Here is a 24078-nt window from a genome sequence, read left to right on the forward strand (position 1 = left end):
CAGGAGGGGGGAGCTGGCCAGCCACCTCAGCGTCTTGCTGGCTCAGTCACCCCCAAACTCCCGGTGCAGAGCTGCCTGAGCAGAAGAGCCCGCCACGGCGCTCCAACTGATGGACGGGCTCTTCCCCGGACTCAACTCTTGGGCCCCGGACTCTTGGCCTAGCGCCCCTGAGAGCCCAGCGCCCCTAGCGTAAGATGGCCCTGGTTAGATTGCAAAAAATCCTATTTCAGATGACATGGACTGCGAAACAGGAAGTGTTATTTGACTCAATATAGACCCAGTGAAGTGAATGGACTTAAATGGCTAACTGAAATCCAATGATTTTAATGGGTCCACTTGAAGTATGGCTACAATAACCTAACCTCACTTAACTGGGAGCACAGTACAGTACTTGCATTTCCTGTTACTCTAACGAAGTTTGATAACATCTTGGCTGTCTCTTAGTGCAGACCCTGGTCATCGAGCTTGAGCTTCTACAGCTGCCATGAACCACCACTGGCAGGATTGGCAGCAACAGCAGCACGTGTGTTCTATGCTTATGACAATATGTTTTCTCTTGTTACTTACCGTATGCTGGTTTAAACGTGCACTTTATATTTGACTTCTTTTAGTAATGTTTTGTTTGGAAATGTTTAAGATAATTTTTCTGTTATCTTTACTGTGTTAAATGTGCATTCTGTAGTCAACCTCCTTTGTAATGCTTTGTTTTGAAACCTTTAGGGGAATATTTTACTTTCTTTAGTAATGTTTTATCCTGGATTGTTTTATTTGATGTTCTAATGTGTTGTAAACTTTCAGATTTATTCTTAAAAATGTGAAGCAGAAATAATAACGAGAATAATAATATCTAAAATCACTATGATGAAGATTTAAAACATTTTAAAAAATAAACATAAGCTGGTAGGATGACAAACACCATATTCATTGCTTATGGCAAAAACAGAAAGTACTACACTAACATGTTGCACATTTAGCACCCTCAAATCAGGGCTGTTTCTGCTTCAGTGCCCTAAGAAATAAAGTACTGTAAATGACTAGCAATAAACTTGTTTGACCACTTAGCATCAAAATACACTAAAGTGGTAAGTGTGCTCTTAGGGAACTGAGCAATGTGGAAAGACAAACAAACCATTTTCAGGCACCTGTGATGCAACATTTGGTTTCTCTGTATTATAGTGACCTGTATAAAAATTGTCAACAGAAAACTACCTGACGCATATTCTAAAACACACCTGGGGAATTTTTTTCTGTTTTTTTTTTTTTATATAATATTTTATTTTCCGCATTCAATAAACAAAAAAAAGAACAAATCGACAAACACATCAAAAGGAAAAAAGCAAAAGAAAAACAATACATACATTATACAAAAACATAAAGAAAAATAAAAACGGTAAGAATAAAAGAGTTAAAAACAAATATTGTATCATTATATTCTTCAGCATTAACTTAGGTCTGCGACTTCCCCATGCCTTCCCACTCTGTATTCTAGGTCTTATATTCTGGTAGTAAACTCTTTCCCTCTGGCGTATCTTTGGTTCAGATTAATATTATTGTCTTATTTATCCTTACATTTCCCTATATCTTATTAAATATACTTTCTTTAACATAACAGCGCTAGAGGCTGTTATGCAAGCAAACCAGAAAAAAAAAAAAAAAAATTCCCCCCTGGGGAATTTTTTTCTGGTTTGCTTGCATAACAGCTCTAGCGCCCCCCCCCCCTCTCTTTTAATGTGCTTCTTCAAAACTCTTCCTAGGGAACAAATGAAACTCCACCGATCATAAGACTGAATCTAAATATCCAGTAAAGATAACAGATTTTTGGATAGCCCATTCCTGGAAGCTGGTAAATTCTGATGAATTTAAGAATGCACTGAGGGAATCTTCCAGCTTGGATGACATTGGCTGGTGCTGTTTTTGGAGCTCTGGTTGATTTGTGGAATACAGGGATAACTCAGGTGGTTGGCAGGATCACTCCAAAGCAGCATCTCTTGCTTAGCAGAGCCTTACTGCTCCTTGGTATGCACTTAAGCTGAGGATGTTGAAGCAAACTGGCAGTACAGGCTGGTCCATTGGGGCTAGTGGAGCATCAACCTCAGTCTTCCCTGCATCTGACTGACCAGGGGGTGTCAATGGCTATCATTGTCCTCCTTGGTCTCAGTGTTGTCCTTATAAAATTCAGCAGGGAGAAAGATGTGGACAAAACTAGAGATAGTTGAATCTGCCTGTCATTGGCTCTGGCTCCATCTACTGTTGGGCTTTCTGTCTTCCAGCCCACCAGTTCCAATGGGCACATGTCACCACTCCAAGTTGGAAACATCTGGAATCCAAGTGGAGGGAACACAACTGAACATTGGTATGAGCTCATCATTAAGATTACTCCATGGCTGTGATGATGGTTGAAGATGCATTTTTTTCTTCACAAGCCACTCAGTGTTCTCCAGCAGACCTTTTCCTGGTAAGTCAAGACTTGTTAAAATCTTGCTACTACTATGTTGTAGTCAACCCCTCAGTGGCATGCTGTGACATGTTTGCAACTGGTTTTGAGAGTAAAATTAATTGTGTCCATCACAACTTCATTGTATGACACCTCGAGAGTTTTTTTTATAGGTGTATAGTAAGTATTACATACATAGGTAAAGGTAAAGATACCCCTGCCCGTACGGGCCAGTTGTGTCCGACTCTAGGGTTGCGTGCTCATCTCGCTCTAGAGGCCGTGAGCCGGCGCCGTCCGAAGAAACTTCCGGGTCACGTGGCCAGCATGACGAAGCTGCAGCTGGCGAGCCAGCACCAGCGCAGCACACGGAAACGATTACATACATACATACATACATACATACGGATGCAATCTGTTATAGTCCTTTGTATAGACCAGGCTTCCTCAACCTCAACCCTCCAGATGTTTTGAGACTACAATTCCTATCATCCCTGACCACTGGTCCTGCTAGCTAGGGATCATGGGAGTTGTAGGCCAAAAACATCTAGAGGGCCGAGGCTGAGGAAGCCTGGTATAGGCACAGCACAGAGTGCAATCCTATACGTGTCTACTAAGAAGTAAGTCCAATTAGGTTCAGTGGGGCTTACTCCTAGGCAGTGGCAGGTGCCCATTGGGGCTGGTGGGGTGGAAGGCAACCTCCATCAGCCCCAGTCAAGTGTGGCCAATGCTCAGGAATTATGGGAGTTGTAGTCCAGCAGCTTCTGGAAAGCCACAGGCTCCCTGAACCTGCTTTAGTGTCTTCCTCCTATATGAAGGGAAATACTGCAATACTAACAGCAATACATGTAATAAAGAACACAGTCACCACATATTTACACTTGCATCCTGTCACAAGGAATATTTGTCCCACTGGTCAATCAACACCCCCCCCCCCCCGCACCAAATAAACATTTAATATGCATAGGTCTTTGAAAATTTAAAACAAATCAGCTCCTAGCTCAACCTTAATGTTTTTTTCCTCGATTCCATTTCCCTATTTAATAAACTTATATTTGAAAGCTCAGCTGAATGTATCTCAAGGATTAGTATTTAGGATTAGGAGATATTATATATATTTAAGCCATTGTTGTAATAGTCACTAACAAACGGTCCCAAATGACTGCTGTAAAAGCATTGCCGAAGTTCTGCCATTAATGAAAATTGCTGACTTTAGAAAACCATCCACAGCCTCATTCAGACAAGCTCAACAGGATGGATTTGAACTACATTTATTTTTAAACCCACTTTTCTTTATTCTTCACATCTAATAACTGCTAACAATCAAATCACAAATATTTAGTTGATGTATCAAATAATAAAATAATTGACGAGTACTTGGGACCTGATCCTGACTAGCTTCAGTTGAAGGTAAACAGAAGTCCACTTCAAACTATTTATTTTAAATATGAGTATTAGGAAGTGTGTGTGTGGATGAGATTAGCCTCCATAAGAGAGGATCTTTGAGGTTTGATTAGTCTGCACTTAGGCAGAAAACAGTACACAGATCATAGAATTGCAAAGTTGGAAGGGACTATTAGGGTTATCTAGTCTTAACTCCATGCAATACAGAAATCTTTTTGCCTAGTATGAGGCTCCTGAGATCAAGTGCTACCAATTGAGCAATCTAACCACATATTCAAGCCAGGGAAATATCTGGAAAAGGCATGAACTGGACATTTCTTAGTTTTCCCCTACCAGATGGAAGACAAAACTGACTAGAAGGGTGAGGCCTGTTGCAGCTTCAAAGGCGGATATTGCTAGGAGTAGAATTGGTATAATAGCAATAGTTGGAGTGTTGGTATTGAGGTAAATATGGCTATTATTAGGTATAGGGCTAATATTATACCCTCAGTACAGATTAGGATGGACATAAAGTGGATTCAATGGAAGGATAACCCTAAAAGGCTCAGCAGAAATTATGTATTTAATAAAAAGAGGACTGTTGACATGTCAGGGGTTCTGATGTGGTCAGAATTTACTAAGTCGAAATTAGTGGTCGTTGGTTAGACTAACCCCTTATTCAGCTCAATCAAAGCCGCCTGTGTTCGTTCATAAATAGGACCCGTAGTTAAGGCTGACTTCAGAGACAATGGACAAGAACCTTTCTCGTGTTGCTGGATAGGAGGACAGAGACTAGGGCAGTATAAATAAATTATAATTATTATAATTTTGTTATAGCAGTAGGAAATAGATTGAGAGACACATGCCTTAGCCTTTTTTTGCCAGATACAGACCCTTTAAAAGCCATTTCTGTATTCACCTAATATCCAAAACAAATATTTTATACCAGGAATTTTAAGGTGTTAAAGGGTTCATTACTAAGTTAAAGTGCATAAATCTGTGAAATAATTCCAATTGCCCTTTCCAACAATCCACATAGAATAATAAAAAAAAAAAAAATCTGAGGGGAAAACCATCCATTTCAAATGTTGAAAACATTTTATTAATCCTGGTATGTATTAAGTACCATCTAAAAATGCTAAAGAAAGAGACAGTCTCTGGAATAGTGTTTGAGCTTGTTTTGGAGGAATTACAATCTGGTGTGGGCGTGTTTGGGGCTCAGGTTTACAAATGGAAGACCAGATAGAGGATGTAGCCAGGAGCATTTGACCAGCTATGCTCATTTCTGAGGAGGCTAGAACTTTGCATGAAAAAACATGCCTTAGGTACAACTAGGTTGAATTAATTAAACACACAGTACATGGGGCTTTATTTGAAAAGTCCTGAGAAGCTTCAAATGGTCCTGTATGCAGCTGCAAGGACGCTGGTGAGTGCATACCTCTGAGATCACATTGTACTGATTACCAACTTCTTTCCTGGCACAATTCAAAGCATTGGCAATTACCTCCAAAGCCCTAAATGACATAAGTCCAGATTGCTTCCTTCCATATCACCCTGCCTGCTGAAAATTGGATGGAAAGGGTCTTCTCTGGGTTCCACTTGGGTAGAAGAATGTTTAAGTGGGATGAAACAGTCTTCTCAGTGGTTGCACCTTGATTATGGAATATTTTGTCCCATGAAGTTTGGTTGGCTCCCTTTCTTGCTGTTACTAAAAGCCCTTTTATTTTAGCAGACTTTGGTTGTATATAGGTCAGATTATCTATTTATGTTTGGTTTTGCCATAAAGTTCTCAGACTTGAGGTTTTAGCAACTATGGTAATTGTTTGATAACATTCTACCATAGTGGCTAAAACCAAACAATTAATATTTAAGGTTACACGACTTGCCGATCAGAAGGTCGGCAGTTCGAATCCCCACGACAGGGTGAGCTCCTGTTGCTTGGCCCCTGCTCCTGTCAACCTAGCAGTTCGAAAGCACGTCAAAGTGCAAGTAGATAAATAGGTACCGCTCCGGCGGGAAGGTAAACGGCATTTCCGTGCGCTGCTCTGGTTCGCCACAAGCGGCTTAGTCATGGTGGCCACATGACCCAGAAGCTGTACGCCGGCTCCGTCGGCCAATAAAACGAGATGAGCCCTGCAACCCCAGAGTCGGTCACAACTGGACCTAATGGTCAGGGGTCCCTTTACTTTATATTAATAAACAACAGCTAAGTGATGAAAAATTGGTAAGAAGTGACTGTAATATTGCATTTCCCCCCCAGTAAGGAGGAAACCTAATTTATTTCAAATGAGTCAGGTTTTAGGACTCTTAACTTTCTTCAAAAGTGTGTAACTGATTTTTTCCTGTTTTAATGCAAGCCAAAGGTCTGGAGACCCTGCTGGTCTTGCCCAACTCACCATCCTATCCTTCTACTTGTCCATCAGCAACCTTGCTTGCTTCAGTCCCTTCCAATAGCCACCTATTTTGTGGGTTTACTCACTAGTCCCTATATGTAGCCCCCCTTTTCCTATTGCCTTTGTGATGCATTTTCCTGAGTGGATAAGGCTAACCCATCACACAGGCTATAGCAAAATGTTTAGCCACCCACAAATCTAGACAGTTGGGACCATTATATGGCTGAGAACTTTTTTAACAGGTATTTTTCTGAACATCACATTAACTCACCTTAGGAAGTCCTTAACAGCATGTGGACATTTTTGCTTATGCAATGGAGCAGTAGGAATCACAGTTGTTTCTCCCCCTTCCACATGTCTAACCTCCATAACAGCTGGGGTCAGAAGGTGTGTCTCATATCCTGCAATTTAGGTGTAATCTTTTGGTCTTTTCCATGTGTCACACACCCATTATGTATATGAATTTAGAAAGGGGAACACTTGGTGCTACCCTTACAATTCCTCCCCTCTAAGTGTACTGTGAATGCTTGCAAATAGGGATCGTGTCTCAACAAAATCAGACTGTATACCACGATGAGGCCATTTTCTGGGATTGGTTTTTGCCCTATTGAGTTTTGGCCAAAGCTGTACAGCTACATATCAAATTTTCTAAGGATTACCAATCTATGAAGCAAGAGGTGTTGGGAATGGGATGGCTCAAGATTTGCGGTCCTTTCAGATTTTCAGGATTACTGGGAAGAACTGTATTCAGTGGGGCTTACACTACAATCCTAACCATCACTTCAAAGTCCTATTGAATTTAGCGGGGTTTATTCCCAGGTAGATAGGGTTAGGAGTGCAGCCTTACTCCTTGGTAAGTCTGCAACCCTAACATTAGGCAGTAAGCTCCACTGAGCTCAACCAAACCTACTTTCGAGTAAACATACTATAGATTGCGCTGCATCTCTTTAAACAAGCAAGGTCGGGCTGAGATAGTTCTTTGTTTTTATTTAAACCGCAAATGCCACACGCCCTCCTCCTCCTTTAATTTATAGCATTTTAAAAAGGGAGGCTGCGGGTTGAGCGCGTTGCTTCCCACAGCCGCGACCGAGACCTCTTTCGATAATAGGGCAGCGCACAAGTTGAATTAAACATAAACTTCCCATGATGCGGGTGGGAGCTCAGACTCGTGCTAACACGAGGTGTAGCCTCCTGCTAACTGCAGCCTAGCATTGGCTTCGGCTAACGGGAGATTTTCGGCAAGGCTTGTTGGGACTCCGAGTCTGGAGAGACGCCGCCAGCTCTTGAGCCCCTCCGACGCCGGAGCTCGGGGAGGGGAGTTTGGGCGCGCTCTCGTCCGCCTCGAGGACGGTGGGAGGAGCCGAGCGACCGGGGAGGCCGCCGGCGGGTCCCACCTGCAGTTGATGTGCGAGGAGGAGCGGCCAGGGCGAGGCGAGGCGACGGCCACTTTCGCTCGCTGCATGCCTGGCTCGTGAGAAGGAAGCCTCGGCGTCTCTTTCCCCGCGCGCGCGCGCCTTTTCCCACGGCTTGGCGTCCCCTGCCGCCTCGCCCTCTTCTTCCTTTGCTCTGCTTTCTCTGACGCCTTGCCCAACTATGGAGACGTCCGGAGACGAACTGGGCGGCGGCAGCAACAGCTTCCCCGAGCCCACCATCGTGCAGCCCCCCGGGACCACTCCCCCGCCAGCCTACCCGGCCCGGGACCCGCAGCCAGCGGAGACGCTGCGCGTCGGGGAGGACGTGCAGTTCAGTGAAGAGCTAGAGGATAGAGGTGAGTCTTTGGGGCCAGTGACGTCTCCCCACAACATGATTCTCTCTCTCCCCCCCCCCCCGCAGAAACCAGGCTCCTGTCACGCGCCCATTTCTCTTCCTTTCCCGCGCGCGCCCTGCACCTGGCCGGCTCCCGAAAGATTCCTTAAGTTGGCGTCGAAGAGGACCGACCCACCGCAAAGCTACCGCTCCCAGGCGACTCTCTAGGAAAGCCTTCCTTCAATCACCTTACCCCTATGGCCGGCTCCTTTCTACGCGCCTAGCACTTCCCTCTCTCTCTCTCTCCGCCCCGGGTCCGGCCAAGTCTCTGCAGCCCACCCGCTTCCCTCTATATCTGCTCACGGACGTCTTAGCACTTTCTAATTTACCTCGCTGACCAATAAATCGCTACTCTTAACCCCACTAAATTCTGCGATGTCGCTCTTGTAACCAGCTATATCATGCCAACACCCCCACACTTCATCCCTTTACCGCCCTTTCCTTCCTATAGATGCCGGGACCCATTTTTGCCGTGCATCCTCCATTTCTGAATCCTGCCTCCTGTATTTCACCTTCCTCAGCCACTCCTGCTTCTCATACATCATCTATGGACCTCCCGTGGTCTGTCTTCTCCACCGCTAGCTGTTCTTTCCTCATAACTCGACTGCTTGTCCATTGTCTTATCACCTGCAACAGCCATCTGAATGACCATTCTCTGCCTTCCTTGGCCCTTCTTAATAGTTGGACTGAAATCCTAACTCTGCTTACCTGGGAGTAAGTCCCATTGAATTCATTAGGACTTACTTCAGAGTAGACAAGGTTAAGCTTATGCTGTTGGTTTGTCTTTCTCATTTAATTCTTTCTCTCTATACACACACACACACACTTAACACAATCTATTTTGCCAACCATTCAGTTAAATTCTTTGCTCACTCATTCTTTTTTATTTAAAAAAAGAAATAGAGCACTGACAGCCTTAAACAAAGAAACACCCGCCTTTTCTTTAGCCTTGAACCACCCAGTCTTCAAAATGCAATTTAAAATGCATTCACTACAATGCAGACAGGCGTCCCCATTGACTGCAAAGAAAGCATGTTATTTTACCCATTCCACACCCCTTCTTAGAAAGAAGGGGCATTCAGTCTATTGTCTCCCTAACAGGCACCTGCCAAGCACGTGCCTATTCAATAGATTTGTGTGTTTTTCTTTCTCTGCACTCTTCCCATGGCATTCTGTTTCATCTAAAGCCAAATAGCTCCCTGCCTGACTTGGAGCCTGCTCTTTGCTCTTCGTTCTCTGCAACTATCCACAGCCCTTTTTCAGTTTCCAAGTTATAAAAAGGGATGATCCTATTCCCAGGCAGCATTCTGGCTACAATCTTGTTGGGTATGATGGGTCACTGTGCATTTATTTTTATTTAATTAGGAGCCGCTCTTCTAAACGAAATAGTGATATTTGAAGGCCTTTTGCAGTGGCTTAGTCACTTTATAAGGATTGGGCAGTATATGCCAAGTTGGTCTATATTCAAGAGTTTGGGCTCAGGAATAGAGGGATCTTGATTTACCTGGGAATCATCTTCCCACTAAACATCTTCTATAGATGTAAGATGATGATGGTGAGAAGGAACAAAGGACCTAGTAAAAGATAATGGATTGGGGGAAATAAGACAAAGAACCCATAAGCTCATTCCTTGTCCCTCCCTTTCCATTAATAACAAACTCACAGGTCTGAGCTATTATTCTTTCCAAGGAAATGTTAGGAATAGTTTTTATTTTTTGCTTTAATCAATCAAAATTTCAATGAATTTATTCTTTTCTTTTTGAAATGCTATGTCTGTAGGGTGTTCAGGTGCATTTTGATGGATCATGGACAAAGTATGAAGGTTTGAGCTTCAGCCTTTAGTGAAGCTTAGTCTTTTTCAGTGTCTAGTATAAAACAAAGTTGTGAGAGTCCCCTCTCTACTTTCGTTAGGATTCAGAGAATCTTTGTGTGTGACTACTGTATCTGGAATAAGAAAATGCATTAAAATTATTTCAGTTAATCTGAAAATAAAAAGTCTGTGTAAAACCAATTAAAGCAGCATATGTAAAAAAACCAACTTCATAAATGTATTGTCAGCAGAAGAGTTTCTTTGTATCAATTACAAATTATTTTTTACAGACAAATGGGAAAAAATATCAGTTTAATAAAACACATCACATCTTTCATTACATGTACTAAAATATCAAATGGCGTAATCTTCAAATGTGAACATGACTTTATAATTATAATATACCCTTTCTAGCATTGTCTGTGTATAAATTAACCCAGGTATGTGCTATAGGAAGATTTGAAGTCACATTCTGGATGGGATTTGCACTCATGATATAAGTTGCAAAGGTCTAGCATTACCTGTGAAACTATTTTCATTTTATGTGTTTGGCAGATAGATGCTTGTGTGCAATCCCCAAAGATTTTTCACACATACAAGCACAATATGTTTTAAGGGGAACAGTTTACCTGGTGACACATTCCTTTTTTCCCTGGAGGTAGTAAATTGTAAAACATTTGTCCAATTCTAATAGTATGTAAGATTCAAATATTTTAATGTAAAATGCATAAATTTTAATTCGAGTGGTGTTTAAACAATTTAGACTTGTACCATCTTTCAGAATCCAGTAGCAACCAAGAACTGGTTTTAACTATTTTAACTATAATGTTGTTATTAATTTTGCACCACAAATATGTGTTCTATTTTGGCGGGGCATAGATCCTCCTATTGCTCTTTTGGTATGGACCCCACTAATTCATTGGGGTTTTGTTAAGTCTGATCCTGTGATAGTTGGCTCATTTGTTGTCAAGAGTTAGCAAAATCCAACTGGAAATATTTATTCTATTCTTTCCAGAGATCACAGAGTGAACAAGACGAAGGGGGAGGGGAGCTTAATACATGAACACACCTGTTTTGTTTTATTTTGACTAAATTTTGCTAGAGCAAGTAAAGTCCTTAGAACTGAAATACACAAAAAACCCCAACAAGCTTGGGGAGATGGCTGCACAACAATGGCGTATGTTAACCTCTACTGCACCTGCTCTGGTTTTCAGAGATGCATCAGATCAGCACCTTTATTTTGCTCTTCTATCAAGCTGCTGCTTGGTTTGTGCATCTGTTTCACTGGCACCTTAAGCAATCTCTCCCCATGCTCTTTAAGGTTTGATCAGGAATTGAGTGTGTGAATGCAAAAATCTAAAGATGTCTGGTTATTTTATGATTGGCTCCAGGTTGCTCCAGGCAGCAATTGGTACTCTTTTTTTTTTAACCTCCTGTGAAATACAAAGACAAACCTGAACCCATGCACCTGCTTTATGGTATATAAATAAGGTGAACAGGATTTCTCCTAAACGGGAAAAATACACAAGGAATTTCTGGTTTGGTTCTGAATGGACCTAATTTATTTTTTTCTTTAAAAGGGGAATAAAACACAGCCCACACTGATTTCCTCTTCTGATTCCCTTACCAGGTTTACTAGAAAGCAGCACAAGACTAAAACCGCATGAAGCTCAAAGCTACAGAAAGAAGGCACTGTGGGTTTCATGGGCTTCCATTGTTGTCACACTGGCTCTGGCAGTTGCAGCCTTCAGTGAGTATTGAACATATTTCAAATCTTTCAGCCTTTGTCTTGGCTACCTGAATGCTTAAAAAGCCATACACGATGCTGCTGTGTGCTTTTATATAGCTCTGCTACTGAAGTGACTTAGAGAAGGCTTGCCCCGTGCTTATAAATTAATAAAACATCTGTGTGTATTCTTTTTTTCTTTTCCTTTTTCTTTTTTGCTGAAGAGGACATAATTGTTGAAGGTCAGATGAAGGAGCAGATTTTTGTTTCCTGTTAGTCTTTGCAGATATGGAAATGTATTCTTTTTTCTCAATAATATAAAAAATACAGTGAATTTAATTTAAATTGAATTAAGTTTAAACAAACCTGTATCTTTCTTGGATGCCATTTAAAAAAAAATACAGAGCAAAGGCAGAAAAATTACACACAAAACATGTAATATTTCTTTTCCTGTGGCTAATAATACATAATTAATGTTTGGAGTACAATCTCCACCATTCTGATAAGATTATATGCTCCTTGGGGTACGTTTAATGATGCCCATGTGGATCTGGCTTTTCTGCTTTAGGCTCTTTAAGTAAATATTCTAGAAAGCATCTATCTAAAGCAAATATTGCTTTAAAAATCACATGAAATTAAAGGCTGCTTGCTTCATTTAAATTGAAAGACGCTAGCTCAGCATAGTTTAAATGTTACACACTTAGTAGCAGGTTGTGCTAACCTATGAATTATGCAAAATGTACTTTATTTAACTCTGTAGAGACATCTTGTGACGCGAAGTACAAGATTTTGCAGTAGCTTAACAGAAAAGTTAGTTGGCTTTTGTTTGGTTTAATATTGTTCATCATAAAAATAGAACTCCAGTTCTCAGAGAAACACAGGACTTGCTTGTGGATTCTCAGAATATCATCTCCTGGTGTGAGAGAAGCAAAACTGGATGCCGTTGCAGCACATGTTCTTGTGCTAATCTGCAGTGATGGGCTACGGCTGAAAGCTAGTGTCAGCTCCCAAGGGGAGCTATTAGAATCTGGCCAAATGGGCTCTGCAATACTCAGCATATATTACTAGGAGTAATTTGTATGGCAAACACACACACACACCATGCGTCAATATTTAAAAAGAAAGAAGAAAAGAAAACGTGAAAGCAGGGTTTCCTCTAGTACAAAAGAAATAAAGCATAGACAAGAGAATTGTCCTGTTTCATTGGTATGATTTTACTGCCTTGGAATCAGAACAGCAACAATTATATTGTCCTCAAACAATGTTAATGATACCTTGGCATACAATTAGGGCACAAGGAAGTATTTAGGGAGACAAAATGGGTTGTGGCTTTTAAGAATTTTTCTATGATTTTAAAAGGGGAGGGCACATACTGGAGGTTTTCGATGGAACTTTGATTCTATAAATATGCCAACTTTCGCGAGTGGTGCAGTTGGTTGAAATATTATGCTGTTGAAAAAGAGTGCATTGCACACTTTGCTTTGTCTTCTTTAAACCAGTGGGGCTTAATTCGGAGTATACAATGCTGGGCTGCATGAATTAGTCAAGTTAAAGCAATTTCCCAAGTATCAGGTTATTGCTATTAAACCTCTTAGGACATAGGAACCTACATTAAAGATGGAGGGGCACATTGGCTGGTATTCAACTATGTTTTAGAGTAGACCTACTGAAATTAATGGGCTTAGCTTAGTCATGTTCATTCATTCAGTTGGTCTACTCTGAATAAAAACTGCCTTAATACCACCCATTGTATCAAGCACTGAAGTAGCATGTGGGAGACTAAACAGTTTTTTAATTGATGTCATATCTTTGCATCTACAGCCACCTCCCTTAATATTTAAAAAACATCCTAGTAATAATAGTAATTGCCTAGAAAAAAATAAAGTGCCCTTTAGAGACACCTGTGTTTTTTAATACTGGAACCCAAGATATATCAACTTGCAAGTAGCATGAACACAACATAGCATCCAGCATTTCTGTTTTATGCATGTCTACTCAGAAGTGAACTCCAATGGGACTTGGTCAAAAGAAAATTCACATAGGATTGGAACCTGAGTATCATATAGGTTTTAAACCCATAGGCATTTTAGTATAGTAAAATAGATTTATTAGGTGCATAGCAAGAAAGGAACATGTTCACTGCTGATTTAAATGGTATAGAATCAAAGGGCCCAAGCTAGATAATACGTAAGTTGGACTTCTGTGACAGAATAGCTTGCTTGCTTTTATTTCTTTTTGGAGTAGTTGCAAGGGTTTCCAAATTTGATCAGGGTTGTTGCAGTGGGGCTGTGGCAGTGGGCACTGGTACCATGTTTGTGATCTAATTTATCTCCAAAGCTGCTGTATGCACCATTAAAGAGAATATACAGACACATGTTTTCCCCACTAATAAGGCATGTAGGTCTTTGGTGGGATCCATGATAGGTAATGAGACAAAATTGGGGGGGGGTGTTGCTCACCCCTGTTCTAGTCTTGATCAGATTAAATCTCCCCCCCCCCCGATTATTCTTATTAAAATGATAATAGCAACAAGCTGGGGATTCAATCACACATCGTCTAATCTTTTGACCCTCAGATCTATATTCTGCCTGTTAAATACTTGTTTTACTTATCTGATTGCAGCAGAATGCTATGTAACAGTATAAAGTGAACAGAATATTCAAATTTTATACGTTTGCTAAATGTCTAGATAGCTTTCTAATCAATATAAGCATTTCTCTAAGAATGCTTGATTGATTTTTAGTTTGTCTTAATGTAACTTTCAACGAAGTTCCCATACCTTAGGTTTACAAAAGATTCAATACAGACACAATACATACCTTCAATGTAAAGAAATATATGTTGGCTGATATGTAATTAGCTAATATAAAAATGTGTTACAGTGTAATTCAATATATCAAGTATAGCCTGGATAAAGTTGGAGTGATTTAATTTTATGCATGATTCAGTTGTTTGATGGTTCATTACTATAACGCTGCATTTTCTCCATATTTCATATTTCCTTTCATTTGTCAGCTGTTCCCATGTTTGGCCAATCTTTCAAGCTGAGATGCTTGCCAGACAGCTTGGTGATTGCTTCCTGTGTTATATGATTGACTTCTGCTTGTCATTTGGGATAGCTAGATTGACTCTAAGAATCATTTCCAAACACCTGCTATTTATGGCACTCTGTTTCCTAGCTTCTTCCTGTTCTGCTTATTCACAGTGGCAAAGTGTTAGCATTGACGTCCAGTGATTTCTGCCCCCCTTCTCTTGAGAATGCAGACCAGCTAGCCAACACTTTCGTTGGCTGTCAGACTGTTACTGCTTTCTTTCTGTGTTCCTACATTTTCATTTCTTTTAAGATATATTCTGAAACCTCAGTTTATTTTTACATGCTATTATTCAGGGCTCATCCAGATTTGCCCTTGACCTGCTACTTTCCTCAGAAGAAACCCAATCTTTACTGCTGAATAGGAACAAGTGTCAATCGAGTTTTCTCTGGGTTGATGTTTGTGCCAATTTATCGCTAAAGAGCAGGTTTTCTGGGGGAAAGCACTGGGGCAAGTGGAAAAATGCTTGGATACATGCTTTCTAGGCATGGGACAAGCACAAGTCTGGAAGAGCCCTCAGTCTTCATAATTTCCCTTCTGCTCTTAAGCAAACTTTTGCTTTAACACAAGAGTAGGGTGCATGAGATATTCAGATATATTGATGAAGTTATTAAAAAAAGACTCTGGAATGATTTTTTCCTCATTATAGTTTAATGAGAAAGCAGAAAAATACAGTCTTAAATGTATCTGTAGTAGATTCTCCAATCTTTATTTCAGGTCTGGCTAGAACCATTTTCCTGTTTAGCATTGCCAGGTTGCAACGAATAAAAATTCATTAGATATTCTGGACAAACCAAGGATAATGAGGGATGATTGGAGCCAAGTAGAATTCAAAAAGCAGGATTATTTCCTTGTTCAACTTGAAAACCTGTTGGTTAATCTAGTTAAGGGCATGTCATTCTCTGAACTATGGAGGCGGAGATGTCTGGTGACAGTGCAGATGTCAAGAATCAGATTTAGGTGTATATATTCTCAGCTACCTGAATAGTTACTAGATGACTAATTTAATGTAGAAACTCCTTTAGAAACAGCTGTAGTGCACCAAGATAGACTAACAAGTTCTGTTCCCCATTGTTGCTATGAAGATTTGTCCCCTCCATGGAGTTTCCTTTGCTGTTGTCAGCAGAAATAATACTGTTGTAGATTTATGGGTCTATAGATTATGGCAGCTGCATGCACCGAATGAGTGCCTATCATTCATGATCAGAAGAGAATATACAGTTTGGGGTGCACTAAGAACATGTTTTGTGTGTTTCTTTTCGGTACATTTGGTACATTTCTTTTTGGTCCTCAAATTAGTCATAATAGTGATTTCTAAGACAATAGTATTCCTTAAGTCATCTTAAAATTCTCACACCTTGAATGTGCTTCTGGAGCTCAACATTCAAGAGGTTTGTTAACAGAATCCAAGAATCTGGAGGTTCACATGTAACATAGATATTATCCTAAAAATATACAACCAGGGAATGCTAATGCTTGTTTACACTTTCTCGATTCTCCCTCCTCCATGTTAAACATATTGCAATATTTACACCTGAGCCAGGGTAGTGCTCAGAACTATGAAACAGGTGGTTATTGCAGGCGGTGGGTCTGAGGCACTGAGAGTGCTCTCCTTGCCTGAGTGAGCACTAATGTTGAAGGCTAAAGAGCAGCAAGTTCCAGTGCAAACATGTAATTCCATCCTTGTTGAATTTCTGAGGAAAAGTGAGTTGGAATGATTGGGGGAGGATGTCTGGCTGCAATATGCATTTAACTTTGTGAAGTTCTGGAGAAAAAGGTAGAAGAGATGTGCCCTTTGACTTTTGAGTCTTTTTGTTTTTATGTCATCAGCAAGTTCAGCCTTTCTGAAGTTCTGGTAGCTGGTGATAGTTCATGTTTATGCTTATTCAAAATTAGGATTATAGTTAAGGATATATGTCATGGCTATTCAATTTTTGCAGTGGATTTCAAATTAAGGACAAAAATATGTGAATTATGCCAAATACTTGGAGAAATTACAGAACATTCACTTTTTAAGATCTTATTATTTTAAAAATATGAAATATATTTAAATGGAATAGGGTTTTCATTAATAACTAGCAGCATTGTACCTGGAATTGCCAAGGGATTCCAATAAATGAAAACACTGCAGTTTGAAAGGTTTATTCTGTCATCTTGATTCAAATTGGTGTCCACCTGTATCAAAACATAGATGAAGACCTGCACCTTGATCTCGGGAACTATCATGCAGAATCTGGTCACAATATCTTAAGAGGTGTCCAAATGCATAGTGAACAAAGAAACAACTTTCCAAAATGGAACAAAGAAACAATTTTCCAAAATGGCCTGGCCTGCTCAAATATTTTTTGGGGGAACCAAAGTCTTGGATCCTATGATACCTGTGCCGATTAGATTTTCTAGCATGATACTCCAATTCGCAGATAGATATTCTAACTACAATGTAGTTCTGGTGTTAAGTAAAAGATCTCAAAAGGATTTCAAAGTCAACAAATACTTGCATGGAAATAACCATATACCATTGATCATTCACTTTTCATCAGAAAAACTTAGCTGGTGAATCTTATAAGTCCAGTTAGAATGAATTCTACTTACCTGTTCTAATCTTTCTGCACATGTAGAGAACAGTTTAATAAACATCATATTTTGGTTTACCATAAACCAGAGTGTAGCTTTTAGTGGGTTTAGTGTAGCTTATGGTGTATGTATGCAATTTGTAATTAAGTTCAAATATGACTCACACTGTAATTTACATGCTTCTCAGTACCAGGTTAAAGTAGCAGCCAGCTGAGTATGGAGAGAGGAGCTTTCTACGTGTAGCTCCAGGTGTTTCATTAAAGACCAGATGGAGCAGTCTTATAATTTCATAAAAAATGACAGTAATACCCCAAAACAAATCTCAGTGGGATTGACACCTGTGCATCATAATCAGCGATTTTAAGAATATTTATAGGAGTATGAATTTTGCACACTTAGATATAGTCGGTCGCAATAAATACTTCTTTTCCATTGGAAAAGCAGAATACCACAACCATCAATTACCCTAAACATGATCTACAATTTAGCTTCCAAATGCATGTGTTTGAGTTGCAGCCTGGTAGAATCTTTCCCTAATTACTGGGTACTAGTTACGTAGAGTGACCTATCAATAAGGCTGAGCCCAGTAACGAGCTGCATTAAACCATATGGCTGAGACAGCAGATTGGGTGAGATGACAGATTATGTCTCTGCTATCTCCCTGCATGTCCAATCACCAACCAATTACAGCTCAATGGCCATTCAACAGACCTGCTTCTCCTGTCTCTTCACTCACCCACCCACCCACTCCTGCTGCTCCCTCCCTCCCTCCCTCTGCTGCTCACCCACTTACTGCAAGAGCACTGTTGCAACCAGCAATGGAGGTGGCAAATTAGTGTAAAATGCCCTTCACTTTTAAACTGTATTTTGCCATTGTTGTGGCAAAGTGGTGGCAGCTCACTGAGTGATTTTGCCCACAATTCATTGTTCTGAGGCCCATGCCAGCAGTACTGATGGCATTGCTTGTTCCCAGATTTACCCCTTCCTCAGCCCTCTGTACTACCTACCCTTCATTGCTGTTTTTGAATGTTCCTGAATATATTTTTGGAAAATGTAAAAAGGCTGCAAGAGATGTTGGAGTTGGGCATGTATGTCACAGTAGAGTACAGGAATAAATAGTCTAGTAAGACTGCTGGTTGAAAGAAGAAAGATGTTTAAGATTTATTATTCCTAGTAATAATCAAAGCCATTCTGAGGACAAGGTTACATGTTGCGATCATGGAGTCCTTAACAGAAGGAAAGTCTCTAACACTAATTGAAGGAGGAGGGCAAAAAAAGAATGAAAACCTTCACCCCACCCCCGTTTCAGATGCAGCTTTACTTCCAACAGGAGAGAGGTGGAGTTGGTTAAAAATCATGTATCCTCTTTTGCTAGCTGAGGTGTTTGTTGGATTAATAAGCATTTTGCTATTAGAAAGGCACAGTTGGATTCCACCTCATGGTTTTGTGAATCGTGGTATTTGAAATGCTTCAAAATGTAATGTTATTAATGAGGGTAAAGATCTCTTCAGAGCTAAATACAACATGATTTTAGAGCAATATTGTTTTACTAGGCCTTAAAAGACCAGTTCCCGATTCTTTGGAACAATCGACAAAAACTCTCATTGACTGAGTAGCAGGATGTTTGTTACCTTAGCAAAAACTCTACCCAATATCAGCAAGATATTATGAGCTGAATGTTTTAAGTTGACCTCAAACTCTTTATCAGATCGCAAGGAGTGGCTAAGAGGTGGTGTGGAAGAAAGGCTCACTGTATGATTGAGGATGTTAATCCTTTGAGTTAAATCAGCCCTTACTAATTAATGCTTGCTTCCTGACACGACAGACCTTACTGTTATGTGATTTACTGTGGCAGCCAACATTTATCAGACTATCATTTCCAGCTGTGTGGAACTAATAATACCCAAAGGAGCCTGTTCTATGGGTTTGATGTGTGGGGTGTTAGGTATGCAACACAAACTTATCATTTTAATTAACAAGTCTTGATATTTCAAAACATAATAGAGCATGACTAATGAATGTATTTTTAGTGAAAAAAGACCAAATTTTTTTTCAATAGTGCAGTTTTATGGTAGGATAACAATCTGCTATGAAATATAGAAAACAACTCTATAGTGTGCTGTTATGGACAGAATGAATAAATGGCATAAGCAGGTTGATTACACGGTAGGAGGCCTAATATCTAATGTGAAATGAGATGTTGTATATATTCTGGGCACGGTAGTTTAACAATTGCTGGGAAATGTAATTCAGGGTGAGGTGGCCAAATTTTTTTGAAATAATGTGCTTTGAGTGTGCTTCAAAGGTACACAGCCTTTATAGAGCTCTTCTCTTATTTTCTCATCTGTTCCATGGTCACTTATCCTTTAGAACTGCTGAGATGCATTTGATCCCACTAGCATTAAAAATGAAAAAGGCCTTCTCTGGGCATCCTTGTCATTGGAATTGAGGTAGCTTCTAGGTGCAGAGCCTTCTCAGTGATGGTGTACCAGTTGCGAAATGCTCTCCCCAGAGAGGCTCATCTAGCCCTGATTTTGCTGTCCTCCTGGATTTCCTTTTTATTTCCCCAAGCTTTTTAGTTACATAAACTACCAAAGGAAGTTGTAAAGGACCGTATAAATGTTCATCTGCCAGTCCTCCAGCTTGGATATAGGCAGTAATACCAGCCTGTCTTTAAAAGGTCGTTTTGAGGATTATTGAGTGTGTGAAACTCATTGAGCAGTGAAAAGGAATATATAAATGATAATTGTTATAATAAACCACTGAATGACTTCCAGAGCACTTAGTAACAGAAAGTAGTTGTAGCAGACATACCTTGGTTCAGTGATGCAGTTAAAAATGCCCTGGCTTCTTTAAAAAATGCACACCAAAACTTATTGTACTTTGTTTTCCAAGGAAAACAAGTTGTACCAGCTATGTATCAACACAACTACATCATTCAGATCTTTTGTCCTCTTGGTAAAATATTTTATGCAAGTAGAAATAATTATGTCGCACAAGGTGCATAAACACCTGACCTTTCATTGTAATTAATCTGTTTAACTGTCATCCAAGTGGTACCTTTTGCAGGAAATATAATTTAGGGTATGATATTGCCATCTGTGCTTTATGAACAGGTTGTCATGGGCATAGTGAATCCTACGCCAAAAGCTTAGTTTTCGACCTGTATGGTTTGATGCTGAGGAAGATGTACAACCATAGCTGTGTAATCTACAAGTTTTACTCCAGCTGGAAACAATAATAATTTTTCTATGCCTTGATACAAGTGTATGATAAATCAGCATAGCTGGATTTAGGTAAAATCTGGAATACTTTATAGTAATTTAAATCTGTGCCTGCAGGAAGCATGTGTCAATAACTGGAAATAAGATGTTATTCTTTTTCAAACACTGCCACTAGCTGTATCATGGATCTTTTTAGAAAGGTATGTTTTAAAAAGGAAGATAAAACATTAAAATGTGGATTGGATTAAAATTCATCAGTATATTTCAACACTAGTTGTTTTTAGGCAGCATCTCAAGACAGTTACAGTCTACAGACTTCTGGGCTACAACACACCCAGCTTTTTCACTCATCCTCCCCTCCACTTTTTCTTGTTGTTGTTGTTGCTTAACATCCATCTTCAAAAGAGATCTGGAGAACTCAAAAGGCTTGCTCACTGTTTCCGGGTATTAAGGTATTGCTGTATAGTACTGTGATTTCCCTCCACAATGCAGGAATGGAGGGGTAGCTGTAACATTAGGCAGGGTTAAATGATAGGGTTAAGTCCCTTGAGCTAGCCTACTATTCTGTGGAGCAGTGTGGACATTATCACATTGCTGGTTTTGCAGCTGAAACTTGGTTCCAGTCCAGATGGAAGTGGGAGAATGCCATCTCCTCCTGTAGCAAAATGATTCATGCCAGCCCTGGTAGAAGGAAGGATTTTCATTTCTTGAATTGAATGTCAGATTATTTTTGTTCATATCAGGGGTTTTTTTCCTGCATATGCAGCTTCTCTTGGGAGTGAAAAACGCAAAATGCTTTTGTATGTTCAACCGCGCCACATATTTGTATAATGCTGCTGTGTATTATTTTGATCATAATATGTTAAACAAAAATACAATCTGAAAAAGGGTATGGAAAGAAACTAAAATTGTCAAGGGTTTGGTTAAAATCCTGTATCCACTTATTTGGGTATAAGCCCAACTATAACCTAATTGGAACCTCTTTATGAGTGCACGTAGGATTGCAGTTTTAAATAAATGTTTAAAAGTTTTAAAGCTTTGCAGGGCAGTCCTATGTATGTATACTCGGAAACAAGTCTCACTGAGTTTGAGGGGGCTTAATCTCAGGCAACTGTAAGTGTATATAGGGTTCCAGCTTAAATATAGAAAACTTACTACTGTATTGGGGAGAGCAGACAAGCAATTTCTTAATTTGTACTAAAACTTTGGGACATCCAGTGAAGTCAAATTAGTGTTGATCACAAACTGACATAGCACATACCACTTAAGAGTTAAAAATTAACGTATGAAATGACAAGATATGATGGTAATTACTAGCTTTGAAGAAATGAAAGGGGAGAAAGGATTTTGTATACTAATGGAGGACAATTCTATTAAAAGCTGTGAGTCATGATTATTGAATAGAAACTCAGAGTGTTTCTTTATCCATCTCTTTTATTGGAGAGTGTTGGGTAGGAGAACTACAAATCCTCTCACCTGCTGCCCTCTATTCAATGGTTTCCCAGGAAATGTCTCTTGACTGCTCCTCTAGCTTTGCAGATTTATGCACACTCAGGCACACACACATTCAATCCTCTTGAGCATTTGATTACTGAGGGTTTTTTTTTAAAAAAAGGGCTACTAGTTTCTGAATTTAAGGCCTCTGAAGGTTCTACAGTTCAGCCTTTAATTAGGCCTGTAGCCAGGTTTGCATTATTTTTGGGCCAAGAAGTGATAAAGGAGTGGCTTATTCTGTGCCTACAGGAACTTGAGCAATAATTCAGGTAACTATTTAATCTTAATACCAGTCATCTGTTAACTCCTTTCGAAAATAACCTAGATCATAGCTTTTATATTTTTAATGTGCACTTGTGAAAGGGTTGGTATGAACTTCACAGATTAGCAGTTGATCATTCTCACTGGGAAACTGACAAGGTCACACTGAAGTTATATTTATACCTGTGAAAACAACAAATGACGTTAACATAGCATAACATTGCATAAATGTATAGATTTTCATGGGTAGCATTTGATTGCTGCTGGAGCTGCAAGTTGCTTTGGATGGTATTGATGCAGCAGCAAGAGTTTATGAATAACACTTACATTCCCATGAGAAGGTAAACTGTTTTATATGATAATTAAACAGCAGTTGTGCAAAAAAACATTGTATGAGAAAAAGGAGCTGCCACAGTAGCATTTGAAGTTTTCTATAGCATTTTATGTTTATAGTATATTTTCAGTCTTGTGCTGTCAGATTTTTCTCCAACCTAAGAAAATCACATTGCTTTGTAGCAATGCAAAACAAACTTACCTATTTCCAGCTCTAAATTGAGCTAATGGATTGGAAATACTAAGTAATGAATTTGTTCAACAATGATTTCTGAACAAATAATTTTCATCTGAGATCAAAATGATAGATTTTTGTGTGTGTGCTAGTATAAAAGTGTGGAAGCCTTAGATCAGGCAGAGGCAAACTCGGCCCTCCAGATGTTTTGAGACTACAATTCCCATCATCCCTGACCACTGGTCCTGTTAGCTAGGATGATGGGAGTGTAATCCCAAAACATCTGGAGGGCCGAGTTTGCCTATTCCTGACTTAGATATTGTCACAGAGTCAGCTGGTCAGTAAATCACAGTTCAGAGCTGGAGTTATTAGAAAAACACAACCTTTATAGACTTAGCTGGGTTTCATGCTCAGTGAGCACAGCAGCTCATGCCCTGTAGGTCCTACTCCATGAAATCAGTTGCTGAAAGTAAAGGTATCTGCCTCCCCACAGCCATCTATGTGTCCTCCTCTCCAGGGCTTCTTCCGAACAATTGGAGACAGCGCTGCATACAGCCTATCTTTGCTTTGCCCATTTCATCCCTCTACTTGTTTGGGGAGCAGGGAGGGGAGACACCCAGGAGTCTTCAATACCTTACTAATCTCTACCTCTTGACCTCCCTTCTCTCACATGTCTGCTTCAGCTTCTGCCTCTAATGTGTGACTTCTCTGCCGCATACTCTCCCAACTCATTGAGCCTTAATGCCCCTTCAGCTTCTGACAGCTTCTTTTTCCAGACTTCTCCCTGTAACCATTCACCATTGTCTCACTACCACTTCCTGGACTCTGGGCATTCTTCCCTTGATGGTTCCCCAGCTGGTTTCTCCCACCGCTCCGCTGTGTCCAACCAGTCCATGACAGATTTGCCCTTAGCAGATGGCAACCTACACATCTTTCATTTACCACTGTGTAAGGCTGTAGGATTACATAATCTGTAGAGCACATGCCAACCTATATTAGATTCTTGTAGCCATTACTTTTGTTAAGAGCTAACCTTGTGGCTTTTTTTACATCAAGACAAGACAAGACTGATCAAATTTCATAATTTTTGAATAGCTCAAGAATATATCATGTGTCGTTAATGCAATATCATTCACTAGAAAAGCTAGCTGTGAAACATAATCCATTATACAAATGCTTTTGGGTAATGCATAACTCAAATCTTATTTGGAACATGATATTATATAAAGTAGACATTGTGTTACTCATTTGGCATTCATTGGCAAGCATGTGACCAAGGTCTCCCCCCCCCTTTTTTTTTTTTTTAACAATCCAAAACCTTTCCCTCCAAGCCCTTTGCTTTTGGCCAAAGTGCTGGTCTTAGACAAAATGGGAGT

General features: G+C 40.0%; 1 protein-coding gene and 1 long non-coding RNA gene across 3 annotated transcripts in view; one reads left to right on the plus strand and one right to left on the minus strand.

Annotated features, from left to right (window-relative positions):
- Positions 1-1686: 1686 nt before the first annotated feature.
- Positions 1687-8723, minus strand: LOC310665472. Its single transcript, XR_014505486.1, has 3 exons — positions 8097-8723; positions 6479-6608; positions 1687-2317 (listed from the first exon to the last, which is right to left on the minus strand). It is a non-coding gene; the product is annotated as an uncharacterized lncRNA (long non-coding RNA).
- The window catches only part of TMEM163 (transmembrane protein 163), a 68525-nt gene continuing 51732 nt past the window's right edge, over positions 7286-24078 (plus strand). Inside the window, exons 1-2 of one of the 2 annotated variants that reach the window (XM_083413478.1) lie at positions 7286-7975; positions 11454-11573. In XM_083413478.1, coding sequence (XP_083269604.1) covers positions 7801-7975; positions 11454-11573 — 295 coding nt within the window. In that variant the 5' untranslated portion in view covers positions 7286-7800. Of the gene's footprint in view, positions 7976-9191; positions 9340-11453; positions 11574-24078 lie in introns of those variants that run through there. The other variant, XM_083413479.1, reaches the window with a different exon arrangement.

The sequence above is a fragment of the Podarcis tiliguerta genome, assembly GCF_965153285.1.
Source record: "Podarcis tiliguerta genome assembly, chromosome: 1".
Lineage (NCBI taxonomy): Eukaryota > Metazoa > Chordata > Lepidosauria > Squamata > Lacertidae > Podarcis > Podarcis tiliguerta.